The following is a 22,036-nucleotide window of genomic DNA, read 5'->3' as shown; positions in this document are numbered from 1 at the left end:
GAAAATCGCATAACTCCTGTTGAGTGGACCCTAAATGCTAAAAAAGTGGTGTGAATCATATTGAGACTAGGTGTTATTCCCTCATGTCATTATGGAGGGTCTTATAAAATTTTTGCAAAAAATGTCTGAAATTCATATCACCAAAAAGTTCATGTACTTAACATGCAAAAAACAAAAATAAAAATAAAAATTGCCTAATTACTATTTAGTGACCCCTAAATGCTAAAAAGTGGCACAAATCATTATCCTGTACAAATTTTCTAAAAAAGGGCCTAAAATCCTATCACGAAATTGAAATTTAGAATTGTCTCAAATTTTCGTGAGTTAATACACACAAAAGGCGGATGTCCCTTTTTTGGAATTTGTGTCATGAAACAAGAATTCAAAATTCAAAATTATCTCTATTTTTCATTTGTATTAGTTCATAAATTATTCAAAATATGTGTAACCAGCTCTATTTAAGCTCAAAATTTTGTGGATCCCTTAGTGACAATACATAAAATGATACTCACTACTTTTTGTATTGAAATTTATATGTCACGAAATAAGAATTTAAAATTATCTTAATTTTCATGGTATTATTAGTCCACGAATTATTTGAATTATATGCTATCGACTCTGTTTCGATAAGAATTAACAACATGAAACTCCAAAATATACAAGGTGCTGCAAATAAAAACAAAAAAAAATTAAAATCAACAAGAGATAATGCCCCTTGATGTAAAAAGATACTTAAATTACTATTTACATAATATACAAGATCTGTTAGAATTGGAGATTTTCAATTTGGATTTCACCACTACACATAAAGAACCAAATGCTTAGAGGATGTTCATATAGCATTTTACTGAAAATGACATATAATATTTTGAGCTGCTGCTGCTACTGCTACTGCTAAAGCATGGTTGTTATGATCATTGAAGCTTGTTGAAGAGAACTCTTCGTTAGAGGCACCCACCCTCGGTTGCTATTCTTCTGCATTTGTTTCTCAAGGACACCATGAACAGACGCAGGATCACATATTTTCACAGATACGCCAGATAGTCTACCCGGTTTCTGCATCAGAATCCAAATTCTTTCGGCTTTGAAGAAGGCCTTCATCCCATTCCTCAATACTCCTATAGAACATGAGGATTACATTAATAACATAAGAAGTGTACTTAACAATAGAAAAAGAGTACTTGTGTAAGCATCATAGAAGAGCCCAGAAATCATGAAGATCGAGAAAGATAAGTCGAATTAGTGGACCAGTTTCTTGGTCACAACGAGTCAAATAGATCAAAATTCAGCTAGCACTACCGGTAAAAAAAAAGGTGAAACCCCATACAGATGTACAATCAACTTGGTTCATCTGGTGCCAAGGGGGTGGTTCATCCACCTCAGACGTGTAACGAGTTAGCAACCTAACAGGGTGCTTGATACATTTGTCATATATGTTATCAATTAGGAGAATAGTCTGTGACTCTGTGTTAGTCCCTTCACTAACTCCTCCTAAACCCACAGCCATTGTATATCAATATCGAGTGTCTAAGCATTGCACTATTCCCAATTTAAATGAAATTTATATGCAGATATCAGAGAACTAGTTCATGTAAACGTAAATATGCAGAATGAAATGTGCATCAAATTCTGAAAAATAAAAACATAAGGTAGCACATTTGGCACAGACGGGAGTTCAAGGAATGAAGGATGAGACAAATTTCTGCAATCGGCAGGAATTAGCATGACCTCTCTTCACCTTATATCCTAGGTTTATAATTGGAAGAACTATGGAGCCTTAACTCTGTTTTTATGACGGACAGATGTACTGCAGATATTTGAGTCATGCAAGCCTAGGAACTTCAAAAGATGTAAGATTTAAGACGGTAAATCACACAATGTTGCCTATTTCAATTAGGAAATGAACATTATTTCAGTGTTAACCCAACTTTAAATTCCAGTTCAGCTTTTGTATTTTAAGGTGTAAAAACGATGCCTGAATTAGAAAAGTTGAGAACTAAGCATACATACCTCGTCCCATCAATGTTGATACAAAGAAATTGACCATGGCGCAATCCATCTTTAAAGTGACCAAAGAAAACATCACCAAGTTTGGAATAGAAACGGCCTTCTCCATTAGCCTTTCCCTTCCAGAAGTTCGCAAACCATCGATCCCCAGTATGAAAGTAAAACCATCCCTATATACAGTTAAAGAATGTTATTTGTTTAGACAATGACAGCTAGGACGATCCAAACTTTTCCAGAGAAAGGAAAGTGTGCAAAATCTGCTTGACAAGTGATATCCACGGCATCTACAATTTTTTATTTGAACATTACTAAATAAACTATCATAGACCGAAACACAAAGATGTCGTCACTAGCATGATAACAGTAGTAGGAGATACAAAGGAGTTTCCCATAATAGTTTACAATAGGGATCGGCATTGAACCCCTACTTGTTCAACACAACACAAGATGAGGTCTCATGATGCATGCTATTTGCTGACCATATTAAGTTAATTGACGAAATCAACAAGGTTGTCGACCAAAAAATTGAACTATGGAGAATCATTTCTGAGAGTAGTGGTTTTAGGACAAGTAGAGTATGGCTGAATACATGCACTGCTAGCTTAGTAAGCATGAGAAGAGCGATGTTGAGGTAAAAGAGACTAGATAGGATTGCGGTGCCAAGATGCAAACAATTTATACATTTAGGCTCGTTGTTCCAAGAGAATGGAATGATAAACGAAGATGTCATCACTAGCTAGCTGCGTCAGATCTTCCTTAATTGATAGGCGTTCAATGGATAATGCCAAGATCAACTAGTGAGTTGTTGGCATGTTGAAACAGTTCGGGCAGATGTGTCAGCCACAAGTAGATGGAGAATAATTCCTACATGCATATGGTGGACCATCTGGAAGGAAAGAAACTCTAGATGTTTCGGAATAGATATAATTCTACCCAAAAGATCCGAGTTGAATTGTATTTTATTTTTTCACTTTTGGTGTAATGAAAATTATACAGATCATTCAGTATCATTTTTGGAAGTTTTAGAATCCTTGAAAGAAGAATCAAGGATGCAATAGAGCGGTCTTGTGTTTGTAAATATGGCACCCATCACTGCCTTTCTGCTGAAGTTTATAATACCTGCTACCATTCTCAAAGAATCAACTTCACCAATTCTCATTATGAAACCAAACATGGATGAATTGGCACAGATCCAGAAGTTACACGAAACATACCACAAATACAAAGTATTTCTCCAAAATACTTCAGAATTCTTGAAAACAATTGTTATCAAGTTCAACTCAATTGATGCTTGAAAAGCAAATAATGGGAATAATTTGGATAGAGTCTGGTTTGTTTTTTGATGAAGTAAGAATTTATTGATGTAAATGGGAGTATGATATACAAAACCAGTATGCAGAAGGTGGATAATCTCAAACATGATCCTTAAAAGAGACACCCAGTCTTCCAAACGTAAATATAGTAGGTAAAAAGTTTGACCAAAAACCAACACGCTCTTCTAATGCACAAACGAGTTTCCACATTCTCAAAAAGCTCTCGGGTTCTTTTTCTACTATAGTCCACATGTGTGCCAAGGAAGCCTCTTTTGCATGCTGGTTGGTATTTTTCGAAAAGGTGTCGCACTATCCATGGTGTTTTTTTTTTAATAAAGGTAACAGAATTTTTTCATTAACTGAGGGAATCCATGATGTGTTGAAATACTATAACTTTCTGAAACATCAGGAAATATAGAATGAGAAGCTGATAACGTGCAGCAGAAGTGCACCCACACTAGTTTTTGTGTAGTAAATTAATAGAGAACTATCAAACTCTGAAAAGCACTTAAGGATTATTAGTACCTTTCCATGCATGAGATCATCTCTCCATGAACCCCGATAAGTATCACCGTTATTGAAGTAAAATGTACCCAACCCTGACTTCTTCCCGTAGCGCCACATACCATCGTATTTGCTTCCATCTTCAAGAGATAGGCAGCCCTATAGAATTCAAAATTCACTTCATCCGGACAAACACAAGAAAAAAATATACTCATCATCCCAAAGTTGAGCGGCAGGGTTCAGAGCATGAAGGTCAATGCATCTAATCTACAGTGTAAATTCAGATAACGATTTTTTTAAAATAAAGTTTACGTACTGCTAAAGTATAATAAAAGTACTAGAAATCATAAAATTTTATGTTGAGATTATTCAAAAAGATGTTTCATAATACTTTGGTAAAAGAAAAAAAAAGTTTTGCACTGTACGTCGAAAAAAAAAAGTAACCCGGAAAACAGGTCTTCTGAGACTGTAATAGATAGATCAAAGTACCTTTCCTTCTGGAAGGCCTCCTTCAATGCGACCTCTGTATATACCTCCCCTGTATTTCATTTCAACTACAGGAATCCACTTCTTTTTTGAATCCCGTTCAGCTTCCTGAGTATGATGATAAAAAATATATTTAACTTTGCATCAAAACTCTCCTACGTAATTCTACCTTGTCATATAACCAACCAACACACTAAGATGTCTAGCTTCCTCTATACATGGATAAATTTGAGGTGGAGGGAGAAGAAAATGGATCTGGTGTCCTACAGCTTCAACTATGGACAAGCACCAAAACACAAATTCATATTTGCTCAGTGAAATCATGGACCCACAAGTGATTTATGATTGCGTAAAAAGGACAGCCCGGTACACAAAGCATCTTGCGTTAGCAGGGTCCGGGGAAGGCCGCACCCCAAGGGGTGTGACATAGACAACCTACCCTTATGATTGAGTAAAGAAAAATGAATAAGATCCAGTAAGTCATTAACATTTACATTTCCTTTTCTTGGTTTCTACTTGTATTGAGGCCCATTTACCAGAACATAAATTTGCATTTGTAAATAATCAACAGCAGAAGTTGATATAACACCTCTAATTTTCTTTATAATTAGAAACAGTATCCATCATTTCTAATTCATAAGGTATCTGTTGCACATAGATCAGTTAGATAAGAGGGGAAAAAATACACAATTCCACCAGCTAATCTAGCACTCCATCAAAATTATCAAATTTAAAGAAACTTGAGACAATTGATTATAAACGATAATGTAGAAAGAAGTTTGTGTAATTATCTACTGAACTATTTCTAAGCAACGTATAACACTATCTAAATTGGCATGTTTTTTTATGATAAAGTTAAATTTGATTATGTACAGCACTAAAATTAGGCTATTGAATCTTATTTAGGAGTAATCTTTGGTATGGCACTAATATCATCACTACGATTGCTTTGGTATCCCGGGAGGCTGGGAAAAGAGCTGTTTTCTTAAGTCTGCAGGAGGTTTGGGGCAGATCAATCCGGCTTTGTGGAATAAGGCTGCACTGACCATAGCTTGTTGGGACCTGGCCCATACGGCAGATAAGATGTGGATAAAGTGGATCCATTCTTACTACATGAAAGGGAAACAATGGAATGACCTAAGAATTCCAGCTCAAGCAAGCTGGCTGTTAAGGAAAATTGTGGAAATGAAGCAATACATGCACTGTGTTCAGAGGATTTCCAAGAATGGCAGCTTAACAAAACAGGTGTATCTTCAGATGCTAGGTGACTGTCCTAGAGCAACATGGAATGTCTGATGTTTGACAACAACGCGAGACCAAAGGCTAGGTTTGCACTATGGATGCAGGTTTAGGGGAGATTACTCAGATACTCAGAGCAGATAGACTACTCAAATGGGGTCCGACTGTGGACACAACATGTAATCTCTGTCAAGCTTTTGAGGAAACCAGGGAGCATCTATTTGTTCACTGTCAATTACTAAGCAGCTGTGGGCTGATGTAATGAGATGGGTGAAAAGAAACACCTTCACTGCTACCAACTGGGATCACTACCAAGATTGAATAATCAGGAAGTCCAACGGGAAATCCAAAGAGGCTCAGTTATTCAAGATGATTAGCACTGAAGTCATACATGCCATTTGGATTGAGAGGAACCAAAGGATTTTTTAGAGAAAGTGTAGGATGCCAGATTGAATAGCAAGAGAAATAGGTTTTGTAAGTAACGTGAGAGCTACAATTAGAACTAGACATATAGTACAGTGTTTACTTTTCTAGTTAATTGGAGTAAGGTTATAGAGCATAGATACTGTTGATAGCTGCTGTGATAGTGAGCTATGGCTTTGTAATTTGTTACACTTGGTGATTAATAAAATGATAGTTACGAAAAAAATAGGCTATTTACCAGCATAGAGGCTGCCCGAGTAGACAGAACTCCTTTCCTTTTTGGGGCACTGGCATAGCTTTTTTCAATTAAGGAAAGGTTAGAGTTGTAACCATCTGAAATAATTTCGCTGTATTCTTCATCCACTTCATCCTGAGATAGATTTGAGACATCTCTAGGCTGTGCACCTTTACTTTCTTCAGATTTCCTCCCTGAATTTCTTGAGTTTGAGGAACCTGGACTAGTTTGCAACTGTTCTTTATGCTTTACACCAACTGGAAGTTTGTAGGTGCTGGTATTGTCAACAGTGGTTTTGGCTTCCAAGTTCTCGGTCCCTTCTGTAGCTAAGCCTTCTGAAGTGTCTTTTCCTGGCCCCGGATTCCATCTTGTGAGCAGCTCTCTTTTGAAAACAAGAGGTGCTGCAAAATTCAGTCTGGTCAAGATTTCACTATTCCATTATAAGCTCATAACTTTGATTCGCTTATCTAATAAAACTTGTTGTCCACTTTAATCTTATTGCAATTGATGAATATTTATTGCATTCATGTCAAGATGCTACTGCATGAAAAACTGAGTCTACCTAAAACAAAAATAATTATGTACCTTCAGTTGCAATGTCAATATTTGACAGTTCAATCTTCCTTTCATCAGAGACATTATTATAATCTCTGCATAGCAACAAAATTTCTCTAAGAGCAAGCACAATAAGACGTCCAAGAATGATTTCAAAGGTGAACTTAGATAGTTCTAAAAGAGTAGAAGAAGACCTCAAAAAGGATGTTTCTTCACCATTGGTAGGAAATAATGCCGGCAGTTCCCCAGAATAGATGGACATATCCTCAGGTGCATTATCCATAGAAACAATTTCTGCCATATCAGAAGTTTCTGGACTCTCATCAATTTCACTTTCTTTGGCAGTTTGAAGTGGTGGGTCTGGCTTCTTAAGGATATTAAAAATGAAAGGAATATGTTGCGCTAGTCTAGACAATAAGCTACTTTTTTCAGATGGTTCCTGTGTAGCATACCTACGAATAATAAATACTCACGAATTAGGATTTTAGATAGTAGTGCGAATTCGCTAAAAGAACAGGTTGAACTCTATAGCAAATCATTTGATATAACATCTGAAGTGAATAGTGTGCCAACAAATAATGGAACCAGACGGAAAGAAACACACAGTATACATGCACACAAACAAAAACAAAAAAAGGCAAGAGGATACAATTCCAGTATCTGATATCAACCAATAGCAGGCACTAGACATTCACTGATTAGTCAGTAAAGCACATAAAATAAAGAAAGACTTCCTCTCAATAAAAGGAAAATTTGCACCTAGCAGGAAAATTCCAAATGCATATTCTTCTTTGATCAGTTGATCGCATTCTATAATAAGCAAGGAAATAGAGCTTAATACATATTTGAGTCAAGTTAGGATATCATATTCCAAGAATTAAAGTATCAACATGCATTTGTAGTAAATAAAAGACTGTACATTACACTTACCTATAAGGCAAGAACACAGAATCCTGGTATCATTCAGTTAAAAGAAAATTATACTGAACCATAAAAGACATTATCACTATTTCTTATCATTTTTCTAGTTAGAGAGTCTTAATTTTTATTTAGAGCTAGAATACTACTTGTTTCAGAAGTTCTAGCTAGCTCCATTTATCATTAATAGGGCCCTTATGTAAGGATAATTTCCTTAAAAGAAATAAAAAGAAACCATATATTTATTGGACAGGAATGGGGATGTGATGGAAGTGACGCAGGCGACAGAGGATCAAGTGGTGTTTGTTTCAGAAACAGGTGAAAAAAAATTGAAAATATATTTTGCTGGCATCATTTTTTTTTTAACCAAAGCACCAAGAAAAAATCAGAGCTGCAATATAGTTATATATGTCAGATATGGCGTGTTCTTAAAACTGATCTGCGGTAAAATGACCAACGACAGACAGTTTGAAAGCTGCAGTAACCTATTGCAAGGGTCAGAGACACAAGGGGAGAGGAAGGACTATCCTTTTATATATATTTCTGACAATTTGTACAAAAAAGAAATTATAGATGCTTTACGGATACAGCATTATCCTTAGCTTAGGACTTTTTGTAAATGACTTTGACAATGTACAGGGACTTCATAGACTCCTACGTGTCCAAAGAAATTAGACCACAGAAAGTATGAACATTTCCGGTCAACTTGGTGATGTAGTTTGCCACTTTGCCCACTGGAAAAGGAAAATTCTACAACACTGATGGTCCAACAAACAACAATACAAATATTAAAGAGTTCCTAAGCTTCTATAGATTTAAAGATCCTACATCCTCTGGTACTAATGATGCTTAACTACTAAAGTCGTGGCGTGTGGACAGATTGAAAAAAAACTCTAAGATCCTTGACAATACATATGAGGAATTTAGAGAATAATGGAAGCAATCTTATGGTTCCTCCTTGTGTACCTGATATATGATATGCTAGTCACTTTACACTTCTCTAACGCACTGTTAATGTACTATGCGCTAAAAGATGAGATATATCCTTTATTCAAAGGAAACTTTAGTATCTACTCTTACAGCTCATGCCATCAGTTTGATTGACAGCGATGTGTTTACAACATTCTTCTGATACTTCAAAATATAATGTAAGATGCATAAGTAGCTGGCATTAACATCCTCTCCATCTAACTGGAACTAAGAGGAACTTCCTGCAGCTTGAAACTACGAAGGTCTCTAGTACAATAAGTAACTCCAGATATCTCTCCTATAGTGGTCTCTGAATAGTAACATTTTTAATGATGTCAACAACATATGTAGTTAACTGCTATTGATATCTTAAAGCAATTTTCTTAGTTTTCCCTTTGATAAGTTGATGATGTCACATATCGTATTGGTGCAGGGTGCATGAAATCAAGGCTCGCCCCTGGAGTCCTGTGTGATAAGAATGTACCACGAAAACTTAAAGATAACGGGGGGGAATAATTATTTTATGGGACAGGAGAGTTTGGAAAGGGGAAATGGTAGAACATGGCAACCAAAGCATAACTTGTAAAATGTCTGGGGAAAATTCTGATTTTTTTTGGTTTGTAACAGCAGTGTATGCTGATTGTAAAAGAGTGGAAAGAAGAGAGTTATGGGGGGAGCTATATTCAGAGGGGGGAAGGTGTGCAGGACCTTGGGTGGTGGGAGGTGATTTTAATGTAATCAGATACCCCAATGAAAGAACAAACTGTTTCAGAATAAATGGAGCAATGTCAGAGTTCTCTAAATGCATTGAAGAGATGGAGCTAGTGGATCCTCCATTATTTGGAGGATCTTATACTTGGAGAAGGGGGGAGAATCATAGAAGTGCCTCAAGAATTGATAGATTCTTATACTCCTCATCATGGGAAGAGCAGTTTACTCTCATCAAACAGGCAGTATTACCAAAGATAGGATCTGACCACAACCCAATCATGCTATCTTGTGGAGAGCTGAACTTCAAGAAAAAATACTTCAAATTTGAAAGTTGGTGGCTGAGGGTAGAAGGGTTCAAAGAAAAGGTACAACAGTGGTGGGGAGCTTTTGTTGTTAATGGGAGGCCTGACTATATTTTAGCTGAGAAACTGAAGATGCTAAAAGAAAGGTTAAAAGAGTGGAGTAGAAACAACAGGGGCAACTGGAAACAAAGAAAGGGTGACATTTTAAACCAACTTGCAACTTTGGAAGCAATCCAGGAACAAAGAGCTCTCACAGATGATGAGGCAATGCAAAAATCAAATTTGGCTTTAGAGTTTGAAGAAGTTGCAAGAAATGAGGAGATAGCTTGGAGACAAAGATCAAGAATACAATGGTTGAAACAGGGAGACAAAAATACAAAATACTTCCATAGGATAGCTACAGGTCACAAAAGGGTAAACTCCATAGATAACTTGAAGGTGGATGGTATGGAGGTGACAGATGCAGAGGAGATCAAAGAAGCTATTCAAAATGACTACAAGAACCTGTATAAGGAGGCAGAAGAATGGAGGCCAGAATTAGTGTTACATGAAGCTACAAGGATATCTGCAGAAGAACAGGAGGAGCTAAAAAGACAATTTGAAGAGGATGAAATCTTAGAAGGCATTAAATTGTGTGCTATGGAGAAGGCACCAGAGCCGGATGGATTCCCTATGTCCTTTTATTTGGCTTTCTGGGAACTTATAAAGGAGGACATTCTGAAGACTATCCAATATTTTTATGAACATCAGAAGTTTGAGAAAAGCCTCAATGCAACATTCATAGCCTTGATCCCAAAGAAGGTTGGAGCTTCAGAGTTGAAAGATTTCAGACCTATAAGTCTCATAGGTGGAATATATAAGATTGTGGCAAAGATAATGGCTGAAAGACTCAAGAAGGTGGTTAACAATTTAGTTAACAAGCATCAGATGGCATTTATAAAAGGAAGACAGATCATGGATGCAGCCCTAATTGCTAGTGAGTGTGTGGACTCGAGACTTAAAGGGGCAGAAGTAGATGTCATGTGTAAGCTAGACATAGAAAAAACCTATGATCATGTCAACTGGAGATTCTTGTTGAATACTCTCAGTCAAATGGGCTTTGGTGAGAAATGGTTGAAATGGATTGACTTTTGCATTAAACCTGTCAAGTTCTCTGTTTTGGTGAATGGTGAACCTTAGGTTTTTTTGGTTCTGAAAGGGGTCTTAGACAAGGTGACCCTCTGTCTCCTTTCCTGTTTATACTAGCAATGGAGGGATTTGATAGCATGATGAGGATAGCATTACAAAATAGATGGATTAAAGGGTTTGATATAGGAAATAGCAGAGGGGAAATAATGGAGGTATGTCACCTACAGTATGCAGATGACACAGTGATATTTTGTGAGCCAAAGGTTGAACAAATAGGTTACATCAGAATGATTTTGACTATTTTTGAAGCTTCTTCTGGCTTGAAAGTTAATTGGGGAAAAACCAGTTTGTTCCCGATAAAAGAAGTGTCAAATATCCAAAATCTTGCAATCATTTTAGGGTGCAAAGTTGAAAATATGCCAACTACATACCTTGGTATGCCTCTGGGCAGTGAACACAAGGCAGGGGAAATTTGGAATGGAATATTAGAGAAAACTGAAAAAAGATTGGCTAGGTGGAAGGCACAATACATTTCACTAGGAGGGAGGCTCATCCTTATCAACTCTGTTCTTGACGCACTTCCTACGTATGTAATGTCTCTATTTCCCATACCTCCCAAAGTTATGAAAAAGCTGGACAGACTTAGGAGGGATTTTCTGTGGCATGGCTGTAAAGAGGGCAAAGGATATAAACTAGTCAATTGGCAGACAACAATGCACAGTAGATAACAAGGTGGCTTGGGCATCAGAAATCTGAGAGCACAGAATAATAGTTTATTGATGAAATGGCTCTGGAGATACAACGGGGAGGATCATGCATTATGGAGGGAGTAATTAGACACAAGTTTGGTGAACTCAACCCATGGTGTACCAATGTGAGCACTGATACTTATGGAGTTGGAGTTTGGAAGACCATTGGAGCTCTATGGCCCAAACTGGAAGGGAACTTGCAGAAGAGAGTTGGAGATGGGAAAAGAATAAAATTCTGGAAGGATGCTTGGAAGGAGCAAAGTCCATTAATGGAGATTTTTCCAGACCTGTTTATTCTAAGCAACAACCCAAATGGCACCATTTATGATATGTGGAGTGCACAGGGATGGAACTTATTCTTCAGGAGATTGCTAAATGACTGGGAGATCGATAGAGTAGCCAATTTGCTAAATAGGATTGATGATTTCAATGGCACTACTGCTGAACCAAATACATTAAGATGGAAACACAATATTGATGGACAATTCTCTGTTAAAAGGGTTTATAGAATGGAAGAAAGGGTACAGTGTAGAGGGCAACCAAACATATGGAGAAACTTATGGAATAGTCCATCCCCAACCAAGGTAAAATGCTTTACTTGGTTGGTGGTTAAAAGAGCATGCCTGACACAAGAAGTTTTGAAGAAAAAAGGGGCCATCATAGTTTCCAGGTGCTTCTTATGCAATGAGACAAATGAAACAAACAGTCATCTATTTTTGCACTGCACCTTTACAGCGCAACTTTGGTCTCTATTTCTCAACATAACAAAGACAACCTGGACTATGCCAGAGCATACTGCAGATTTGCTTAGTTGCTAGATGAAAAGAGGAGGCAGCAAAAGTCAAAAGAAGTGGTGGAGGATCATCCCACAATGTATCTGGTGGACAGTTTGGAGAGAGAGAAATGGGAGGTGTTATGAAGATAGATCCAATTCCATCCAGAAAGTTAAATGGAATTGTATAATATCTTTCTACTTTTGGTGTAAAGAAGTAGGTTTAGAGGATATAGATCAGTTTGTAGATTTATTAAGATCTCTGTAAGTATCTTGTTTTCTAGTTGCTGTTTTTTTTTTTTTTATCTAACACTTTTTGATGGTGTCCAGCATGTCCTTAATGCTGAGGAATACACATTTACCAGTTTCAAAAAAAAAAAACTTAAAGATAAGTTCTACATAGTAGTGGTTAGGCCGACTATGTTGTACAATGCAAAGTGTTGACCAGTTAAGAACTCTCGTTTTCAAAAGATGAGAGTTAGGGAAATGAGGTGAATGTGTGGTCATACTAGCAGAGATAAGATTAGGAATGAAGGCTCCGGGACAAGGAGGGAGTGACCTCCATGGTAGACAAGACGAGGAAAGCTAGGCTGATATGGTTTGAGCATGTGAAGAGGAGATGTACAGATGCCCTAGTGAGGAAGTGTGACAGGTTGACTGGTAGATTTGAGAGGTAGAGGTAGACGAAAGAAGTATGGGTAGAGGTGATAAGTGACATCTTCAGCTTGCCGAGGAGGCGAGGACATGACCTTAGATAGGAGGATATGGAAGTCACATATTGGGGTAGAAGGTTAGTAGGTAGTTGAGTGTTGTGTCGCTTTCCATCAAGATAGATCTAATGGCAGTTTGGTGCACCATACCTATTTTTACATTCATATCAGTAGTAGTAGCATTATTCTCGTAGTTTCTTGTCCTAACTCCTACGATTTCTGTTGCTACCCGTTGCTTCCTGTGCTTTGTTTATCGCATTATATGGCTATTGTTACTATTCCTTGTTTTTTGAAAGCTATATAATGTTTTCCCTATTATTTGTTATGTCCTTTTTACTTTTGTAAATATTTTTTTCAAACTACTTTGATATGTGATACTTGAGCTAAGGATCTTTCTAAAACAGCCTCTCTACCTCCACGAGGTAAGAGTAAGGTCTACATACGCTCTACCCTTCCAAGACGGCAAGACCACACCTATGGGATTACACTGGTTATGTTGTTGGTGTCCCTTTGATAAGTTACTCCTCTTAACCATCTTGTACAGAACAATTACAGCTCAGTTCACAATCGTCATCATCATCCCACCACCCACGTGTCCCAGGTGACTACCCTATAATGAGGAGATCAATTCATATACTGCACATTCATCAAGTGCCAGAAGCAAATTACAGGAGGATCTATTTGTAGAGTAGCAAGTCCTAAACAAGACAGATCTCATAAAACAGCTATAACAACTCTAACAAAAAGATGAGGATAGAATTTGGCTCAGCATTCGTTAAGACAACTTACCCACATGTCACTATAGTAGTAACTATTAAATTTGGCTCCATATTGGCTTCCTGGACAATTGATATCACAATGTCTCCATTACATCCAGTAGTTTGGCGAAACGTGCGCAAGATGCTACGCACATCACTGGAACTTACAACACCTGAACTTGCAATGATGCATATAACCACACCATTTGACCCCTGACAAAGAACATAAGCAAAAAGGATAAAGGCATCAAAATGGAGGCCAAAAGACCACAAGGTTGAGAGAGAGACAGAGATAGAGAGAGAAATCATAATAGTTTACAGGAAATACCTTCAATAAAACTTGTGAAAGAAGTGATTAATTTAAAAGGATATAATAAACTTGATTGAAGTCATAAGTTCAAAGCAGGAATTACTAGCTGTCAAGTGTGTGGATGGATGGGAAAGGAAAGCATATACGCTAACAAGTAGTTGAACTATTTCTGACCTTTACTCCCAAGCCAAGGAATGGGCAGTCGTATACAGCTCGCAGAATTGAAGTTTCAACATTGTAGCCAGCTCCAAATCCAGTTTTTGCCTCTTTGTAGCTCTCAAGAATCTGAAAATAATCACTTTAGCCTTTAATTTGAGCAGACAAAAAACTTAAGAAAATGTATGAAGTTCCGCAACAGAATCTTCAAAATTCATTTGGTTCAATGCACCAAGAGAAAGGGGACCACTTTAAAGAACTTTTGGATTGAAATGGTCCATTTTTTTATCTAGAGTATATTACTTCAACATCCACTAATTTCTTCTTCTGCTCACCAATAAGATCTAATTCAATTTGTCTGAATACAAGGTGAATGAATTTACTTTCTCCACACTTGTGGGACTACAATGGGTATGCTGTTGTTGTCTGAATACAAGGTGAATGAATTTACTTTCTGTTCCTTCTCCTCCTCATGAATTTTCTTCTCCTTTTCTTCATTTTTTTCTTCCTTCTTTCCATTCTTCCAAGAAAATTCATTTCAACTCTTATTTTTTTATGAAGTCATCTAAACTCCTATTAAGTGACACCTTTACTAAGAACTAACAGAAGGTGCAATTTTCAACCTTTACAAAAGTTGAAAGACAACCAAAACTATTGCCTCAAGAGTGAAGAAATTCACTAAGTTGTACATAACCGCGATTTCCAAGGATAAGAACTTATTGTACATGAACTACTAGAGATAGCACACTCCAAATAAAAATCCATTTTTATCAGCAGTTCAACTTAATTATGCAAAATAAGACTATAGTTCTTACTTTTATTAGCTCTGGACCACTCAGTTCTTTTGTACCACAATCTGTCGCATCTAAAAGCTTTATGTGGTCCTCCTGTTATTGTTGCAAGTTTACAGAGAGACAGATATTAGATAAATTCATTAATCAAAAGTTGTAAAAGGACTAAGAAAACAAGAGCCAGAAAGCAGTAAAAAGAAGAAAAGGAAAAGGGAGGAAAAAATCCTCAAGAGATTTATTGGAAGAAAAAACAACTTACAGACATAAGAATTGAAATGGCACTAACAGCCATCAGAACAGCATTATATGAAGTCTTCAAAGCTTCATCAAGAGTTAAAAGATCTTTTTTGAGGAGACCATCAGTGTCAATAACTGCAAACCCAAATAAACAAACATCACAATTTTGGAACAATGGCAGAGTTGCTAACAAACTCTTCTTTCTATAAAGTAATAAATTTTGTTAGAAGTTTGGGCATAAAAATGCCCGCATACAAGTGTACCAATAAGTAGTAAAACCTAAAAAAAGATATGATTCTCTACAAACAACACCCAATCTTCAAAAAAACGCCATATTATGCATTCAGGAATTAAAGCTCAATTTCAGAATAGTTAAACCATTACTAGCAAAGCTGTTAATTTTCACAAATAATCAATTAAATTGATCTCAATAACTTTTGTAGCCATGCAAAGCTTTAACAGCATGTAATTAAAGTAATGGTGAAGTAGACATGTGCTCGTTAAGACTTCGAATGGATGAGTGTGCACTAAATGAACAGTGTAGAAGCAACGACCTCCTATGTTATTAGTATCATCAATTTGTATGAACTGCAGATAAGCTAAAACAGTAATATGCAAAGTTCAACTGACCTATACAAATGGTTGCATGCTTTTGAAGTCTGTCAATCAAATCTGTGACCTGTAAATAGGATGAACCATAAAAAATATTGGTCGAAGACAAGGCTGGTAATATTGTGAAAATGTTTTGACAGGTATGACATGTACAATATGTGTATCTCGGGTATCTTCATTACTTTAAAGTAGGACAACAAATTGTTAGTCCATACAACATTGTCAAATGCAGTGTTTAGGGGAGAACGAAGCGGAAAAAAGCGACAAGGTCTTGCTTCAGACTTTAAGTGAAGCGAAGCGCGCTCACTTCATTGAAGTGAAGCACAATTTTTAAATAAAAGACAAAAATAAATAAAGACAAAATATATAAGCAAAAATTCATATTAAAAACTAAAAGAAGGTTCCCCTTTAGTTGTCTTGTCACAAAACAGACATACAATTGTTGTCCTATTGGTCTCCCTAACTTTTTTCCCCGTATTTTCATGCCGGGTCAGCCATTTTTAATCGTAGATAAGATTTAAGAAAAATAATCAACATTATATTTTTATCACTGTTAAGAAAAAATTTAACAACATTTCAGTCATTGTTAAGAAACAAAACAATTCAGCAATATATATTTTAATCTGAGAAAAAAATAATCAGCAACATATAATTTTAATAATCAAAGCTAAACAGGAAAAAGGAAAACAGAGTAATGAACAGAGTAGAAAGAAAGACGAAAAATCCTAGGCTAGCAGTGTCATTGCACCAGAAAGAAGAAGAACAAGAAGAAAGAAAAGAGAAAAAGTACTGGAAGGAAAGAGTACACTGAAACCTAATTATTCTGATTTCTTAAGGACCAGGTAAGGCGCGACTCTTTTTATTCTTTAAAATCGATCGCTTATAATTTAAAAAAAATAAAAGCGCTGCTTTTCTCGCTTTGCTGCTTCTGGTCACATCGCGCTTCTATCCCAGAAGCGGTCGCTTCTTTTCACATGCCTCGCCAGCTGAAGCGCTGAACCCTCGCTTCGCTTCACCGCTTAAAGCGATGAAGTGCTCGCTTTCCCGAACACTGGTCAAATGGCTCGTATTCTATACAACCAATGAGGATTTTAAAATAAAATTGCTTCGTTCATGAATCAATTTCGTTCTTCGTCTTTTTTCGCCTAATATCCTTCCATGAAAAGATTTATTCAGCAGCATCATTTCCCAAAAAAAAAAGTATAATACCTCATCATAGCGCCTTCGTCCTTCAAAGCTGAAAGGTTTCAGGATGATGCCGATGGCTAGTCCATTTGTGGACTTTAATTTCCTTATAATATCAAGTGCTGGGACATGATCGGTGCCATAAGCTGCACTAGCCACCTAAAGAAGCAACAAGGAAAACAACAATTTCGGCTATAAAAAAAATAATTAAAGCAACTGAAATTGAGATGGTCAAAAAGAAAATGTTTCTTTACAGGTCTTCCAAATTTTCATTTCCTTTTATACTAGCACAGGCATAGTTTCTCAAAAAAATTATCAGCCGTAATTAAAAGTTGTAAGACTCCAGACTGATATTTCAGTTGACTTTATCATTACTAAGTGAAGCCAATTCAACTTCTTCCGTTCTTATTTTGCTAAAGGTTTCATTCAATACTCTCAAAAATTCGAAAAAAATACAATTCTGACTTATCTATCAAACTGTTCGATAGGACAGTATCTATTTGAAAGCAAAGGTAAATCAGAGGCAAAACAGATTTCTGCATCTCTTTAGCTACAAAAACTTGAGGTCTCTTAAGGTAGAAATCATCCACATTTCTTTGTAAGAAAGGATCCGACCCTAAACATAAAGTAGCATTGTAGCTAAAGACATTCAACAGCAACAATATCTTTATAGGAGCTTAATGGTTCAAGCATCGTTGGTCATAGTAGCACTGTGTAGCTTGTGACGTAAATTATGCCAGTACTTGGTTTAGTGGTTTATCAAGGTACTTCTCAGCAACTCAAAAGGGAGGATTGATCAGGTTATGGCTACAGTACATATTCCAACATTTGTGAAGGTTTAAAAGGCACTTGTTAACTTAGGTAGACAGGAGGAAGTAAGGCGAAGCATATATGTCTAATTGCTTACTCTTTGAAACATGTTCTAAGATTTATAAAATTAGTTTCTAGTGCTGCAGCTTCTGCAAATACCTTAAGGAAGAACTCGAGGGAAGATTCCTAATGTTTCTCTTCTTTCACCTCTTTGTTACTCATCTGCTGCAATGCTGGACAGACTTCAGATATGATATCTTAGATATTCATACAACTAAACCTTATGTTGAAGTCTAAGTAGTATCCTCTAAACTAGAAAATCATTGTAGCCACTGCATATCATGCATGTGTTTGCTCTAATGCCATTCTAATACCACAATACTTTAACCCTCTATATATATAGATGCTGAAGTTACTTTCACAAGCAGGGAAGTAATAGATACTAAACTCAAGATATAGACACAAAATTTTGTTCAAGAACAGAGCAATCCTTGGTCCCTGATCTAATTCATGACCACCTACGCATTTCCTGACTCTTGTCCTCTACTCATGACTGCCTTAGCAGAAAACAAAGGAACACCGTCCTTTGTTACCCATCCAAGTGAATGTTTTCATTAAATTCACATTAGCTAGTACCTTTACTCAATAATCACTGGTAATAAAAGATCTTAGGGATAAGAGTTGAGGAATGTACAAACAAGTATAACTGCTTTGGAACATGAATTTATTGCTGATGGAACTTCCACAATTCTTGCAGGAACATCTGCAAAAGAAGTTATGAGAAAAGCTTAAGTTCATAACAGATAGAATGGGAGGAGGTAGCAAAGAATAAGATAGACAGAACAGTAGTTGGACAATCTAAGAGCTTGACTCATCTTAAAAGTTATCAAGAAATTTAAAGCTGCGTAAGGATCTCTTGGCATGGGGAAGAATCTAAGCATCCAACCCACCACCTTAAGGCATTGGGTGAAATTACTCAAGATGTTTATGAACTTCTTTGAGAACTCTTGCATAACCCATGTGGGATAACTAATTTTTTTAGATGAAGTAAGAATATTATTAACAAAAGAGCATTAACTAGCCCGTATACAAAAAGTACCACCAACAAGTAAAAAATCTTGCAAAAATACATGATTTTCTACGAAAGCCACCCAATCATATATACAAAAAGTAACTTCATGGGTGCACCAAAAAGAACTAAGGGAAATGAGGCTATTTCTCAAGTGTACAACATCTTGCTCTATTCCATCAAAAGCTCTCCTGTTCTCCTCTCTCCATATGGTTCACATCAGTGCTAAAGGTGCAACTTCACATGCCCAGCATCTCCTCCTGTCTTCTACTAGCCCAGCTAAACATATTTTCTTTCACAGTTCTCGGCATTACCCACTCAAAACCAACCATCTCATCAGCTCCCCCCAACAAAGATGCTACCCGGCAATGTAAGAGTAGGTGATATACGTGGGATAACTATATAATTACAATGGAAACAATTGGGTTAGTGACTTGTACTTTTCTTCTCATTAAGTGCTAGAAAACAACCAACTAATCCCCAGACAACTTCCATATCAATTAGAGTGAAGATAGATACTATTTTGAGCAAGAAGATGGAAGAGGGAGAACAAAAAGGAAAAAAGGAAAAAAAAAAAAACATTTCACCTTCTATAGGCACTTTCTCTTGTAATAGCACCTTCTCTGAGTCTTTCACGAGAATATTCCTGTACATATCATCACAAGAACATCGGCAACATTTCAGAAATTAATACTGCATAATTATGTTTCACATGATTAGCTTTGAGAAAGCATTACGTTCTAGGACAAAATGAAGCCAATTTAGCTTGTTACTTATCTCAAAAAAAAGGGCAATGTATCTTTTACTTTTATTGATAATTCCAAAAAATGTCATAAAAAGCACAAAGATCCTCCCAAAAACATGACTAAATAGAGATTCCAATAGGAATTGCTTCCTTGGACCAAAATGAATGGAACTAGAAGAACATTCTTTTTCCTATATTATGATTTGGGTACTCCACTTCGTCAAATGCTCCTACATTTTTTCTCTTCAGCTTTCCAAGCACTACTAATACTTTCAGCAATTACCCAATATTTTTTTTTTTTTTTATAACCGAGAAATCCATCTGTGACCCGCCCTTTGGACCAATCACAGCCTTCTAAACTCGGTGGATAATGGGCCCGCCCCTCTACCCTTCTCCACTTAAATACCGGGCTTCGCTTTGCATGGTGTGGGGCTTGAACCTGCGACCTAAGCCACAAATCCTCCACCTTTTGCCACTTGAGCTAGGCCTTGGGATAGCAAAGAGTTTCATGCAAATTGCATTCTGGTCCATTGGCATTCCTCCCCTTTCACAATTATTGACATTATACAATGAAACTCAATCAATTTAATCCCAACATCCAACTAACAGAATGCTACTGAGGTTAGAACAACTGAACCATCACTATAACAAAAATAAATAGAAACACTGCACATTTTTCTCATTTGCTACTTTTTTGTTGAACGGGTAAGTACTACTTCTCTCCTTTTCTACTTATTGGACAACTGGTGTATAATGTATGTTAGGGCGAGAAGTGGGTCAAACTTACTTCATACTAGTGTTCCTTAAGTATACGAGAAGTTCCTAACAACATTGAACTTCTTAATGTTAAAACAAGGGTGGAAAGGCCATGAAAGTAATTAATTGATGCTCAGCTTACATGTAAGTCGTGTATCAGACAAATGTAATTCTGAAGCATCAAAACGCAGACTTTACCACCCAGCTCAAATCTCCTATAACTTATAGACGAGAGGATGTATAAACTATCAATTGTATTTACCACTCCCTTCGGTCCAACTATGAAACTCTTTCCATTATGAAACGCGCAAAATGTAAACACCATTCCACTTCTACCCCATTTTCACAGCTTTCAAGAATCAAAATTCATTAAAGTATTCAACTTTCAAACTTTGATGGAATATTTTCTCCATCAAGTTACCTTCTCATCCATTACTCCAATATTTTCCAAACCACAATCAAATTAATAGCCCAAGCTTTTAGGAAATCGAGTTGAGGCATCTGCCCAAGCTTTTAGGAAAAAAGTAAAGTGATTTGCAGTAGTAGTAGAAGTTGTTTTTAAGAAGCTGAAAAAGTATGTTTTTTCCTTAAATCACTTTTGGAACTTGGTAAATCTTCACTTCCACTATTTCTTTCTTCGACCTGCTTTGAAATGTTTTTCCTCGAGTCAAGGGTCTATCTAAAACTACCTCTTTACATCTCAAAAGTAGGGATAAGTTTTGCGTACACTCAACCCTTCCCACACCCCACAAGTGGATTACACTGGGTATGTTGTTGACAAATTACAAATTGATGCTCTAACATTGGTAAAAAAATATGCTTTTCAAATAGGCTAAAACAATTCAGAAACAAACAACAACAATCCTACAAGTGGTGTCTGATGAGGATAGTGTATATGCACGGCACATAATTTAATACTACCTTAACAATAATCGGGGGAAAAAATATAATAGTCGAAAATTAATAATTCAAAAAGCATACCAAAATCTCAAAGCCGGAGAAAGAGAAGGTGAAGCCAAGCAAAACTCAAGCAGAGCATCTTTCCTGCTTCCAATTCCAAATACCTCCACAAACTCAGTCTCTTCCCACACATTCTTCAAACCGTCTCCCTCCTCAATATCATCATCTTCACAATTCACTTCACAATTACTACTATCTCTACTGTTGAAATTCGAGTTCGTTACCACTCGCACTGGATTCACTCTAGTTCTAACCCTTCGGTATGTAAGTGAGTTGGAATTGAAAGGATTGGCCGGAGAAATAGTACACACGGAGGCGCGTGAAAATGTGGTAAGCCTCGCCGGAATCGGAAGGAGAAGGTCCATAGCAGTAAGCAGAGAGCAATTGGAAAATTGGGGAAGAAGAAGAAAAAGGTGGAAAAAAAATCTAGAAATAAATGCTAGTGTGGTCCTCAAACTATTAACAAATACGATTTAGTCCCTTAACTCTCGCCTCGATCTCCCCTCTCTCCCTTTCTCGTCCCCTCCCTTTCTATCTCTCGCCTTATACAAATTTGGCGAGAGATGGTGGAAACCTCTCTTCTTCCTTTTGTCTATTCGATTTCATATTTAAACTCTCGGTATGCA

At 36.7% G+C, this 22,036-nt stretch overlaps 1 protein-coding gene across 1 annotated transcript; it reads right to left on the bottom strand.

Annotated features, from left to right (window-relative positions):
* Positions 1 to 715: 715 nt before the first annotated feature.
* Positions 716 to 21,799, bottom strand: LOC125865304 (protein ACCUMULATION AND REPLICATION OF CHLOROPLASTS 3, chloroplastic). The gene is made up of 16 exons (XM_049545517.1): positions 21,432 to 21,799; positions 19,537 to 19,595; positions 18,579 to 18,643; positions 17,095 to 17,229; positions 15,904 to 15,952; positions 15,296 to 15,408; positions 15,061 to 15,132; positions 14,264 to 14,374; positions 13,811 to 13,992; positions 6,957 to 7,214; positions 6,793 to 6,857; positions 6,211 to 6,608; positions 4,314 to 4,418; positions 3,846 to 3,983; positions 2,011 to 2,177; positions 716 to 1,118 (listed from the first exon to the last, which is right to left on the bottom strand). Exons 1-16 carry the CDS (start codon positions 21,773 to 21,775, stop codon positions 1,046 to 1,048), a joined length of 2,334 nt encoding a protein of 777 aa, XP_049401474.1. The 5' UTR covers positions 21,776 to 21,799; the 3' UTR covers positions 716 to 1,045.
* Between the last annotated feature and the right edge of the window lie 237 nt (positions 21,800 to 22,036).

Source organism: Solanum stenotomum, chromosome 1 (genome assembly GCF_019186545.1).
Source record: "Solanum stenotomum isolate F172 chromosome 1, ASM1918654v1, whole genome shotgun sequence".
In the NCBI taxonomy this organism is placed as follows: domain Eukaryota; kingdom Viridiplantae; phylum Streptophyta; class Magnoliopsida; order Solanales; family Solanaceae; genus Solanum; species Solanum stenotomum.
Note: the sequence above shows the minus strand (reverse complement) of the source record. Positions and strands in the feature narration are given on the sequence as shown.

Bases quoted from the DNA above. Each gene is read 5' to 3' on its own strand.
- LOC125865304 (XM_049545517.1), bottom strand. From the start codon at position 21,775: ATGGACCTTCTCCTTCCGATTCCGGCGAGGCTTACCACATTTTCACGC. The intron at 6,609-6,792 runs GTACATAATTAT...TGAATTTTGCAG, and splicing joins TATTGACATTGCAACTGAAG to CACCTCTTGTTTTCAAAAGA. The intron at 2,178-3,845 runs GTACTAATAATC...AACTGTATATAG, and splicing joins ATGATCTCATGCATGGAAAG to GGATGGTTTTACTTTCATAC.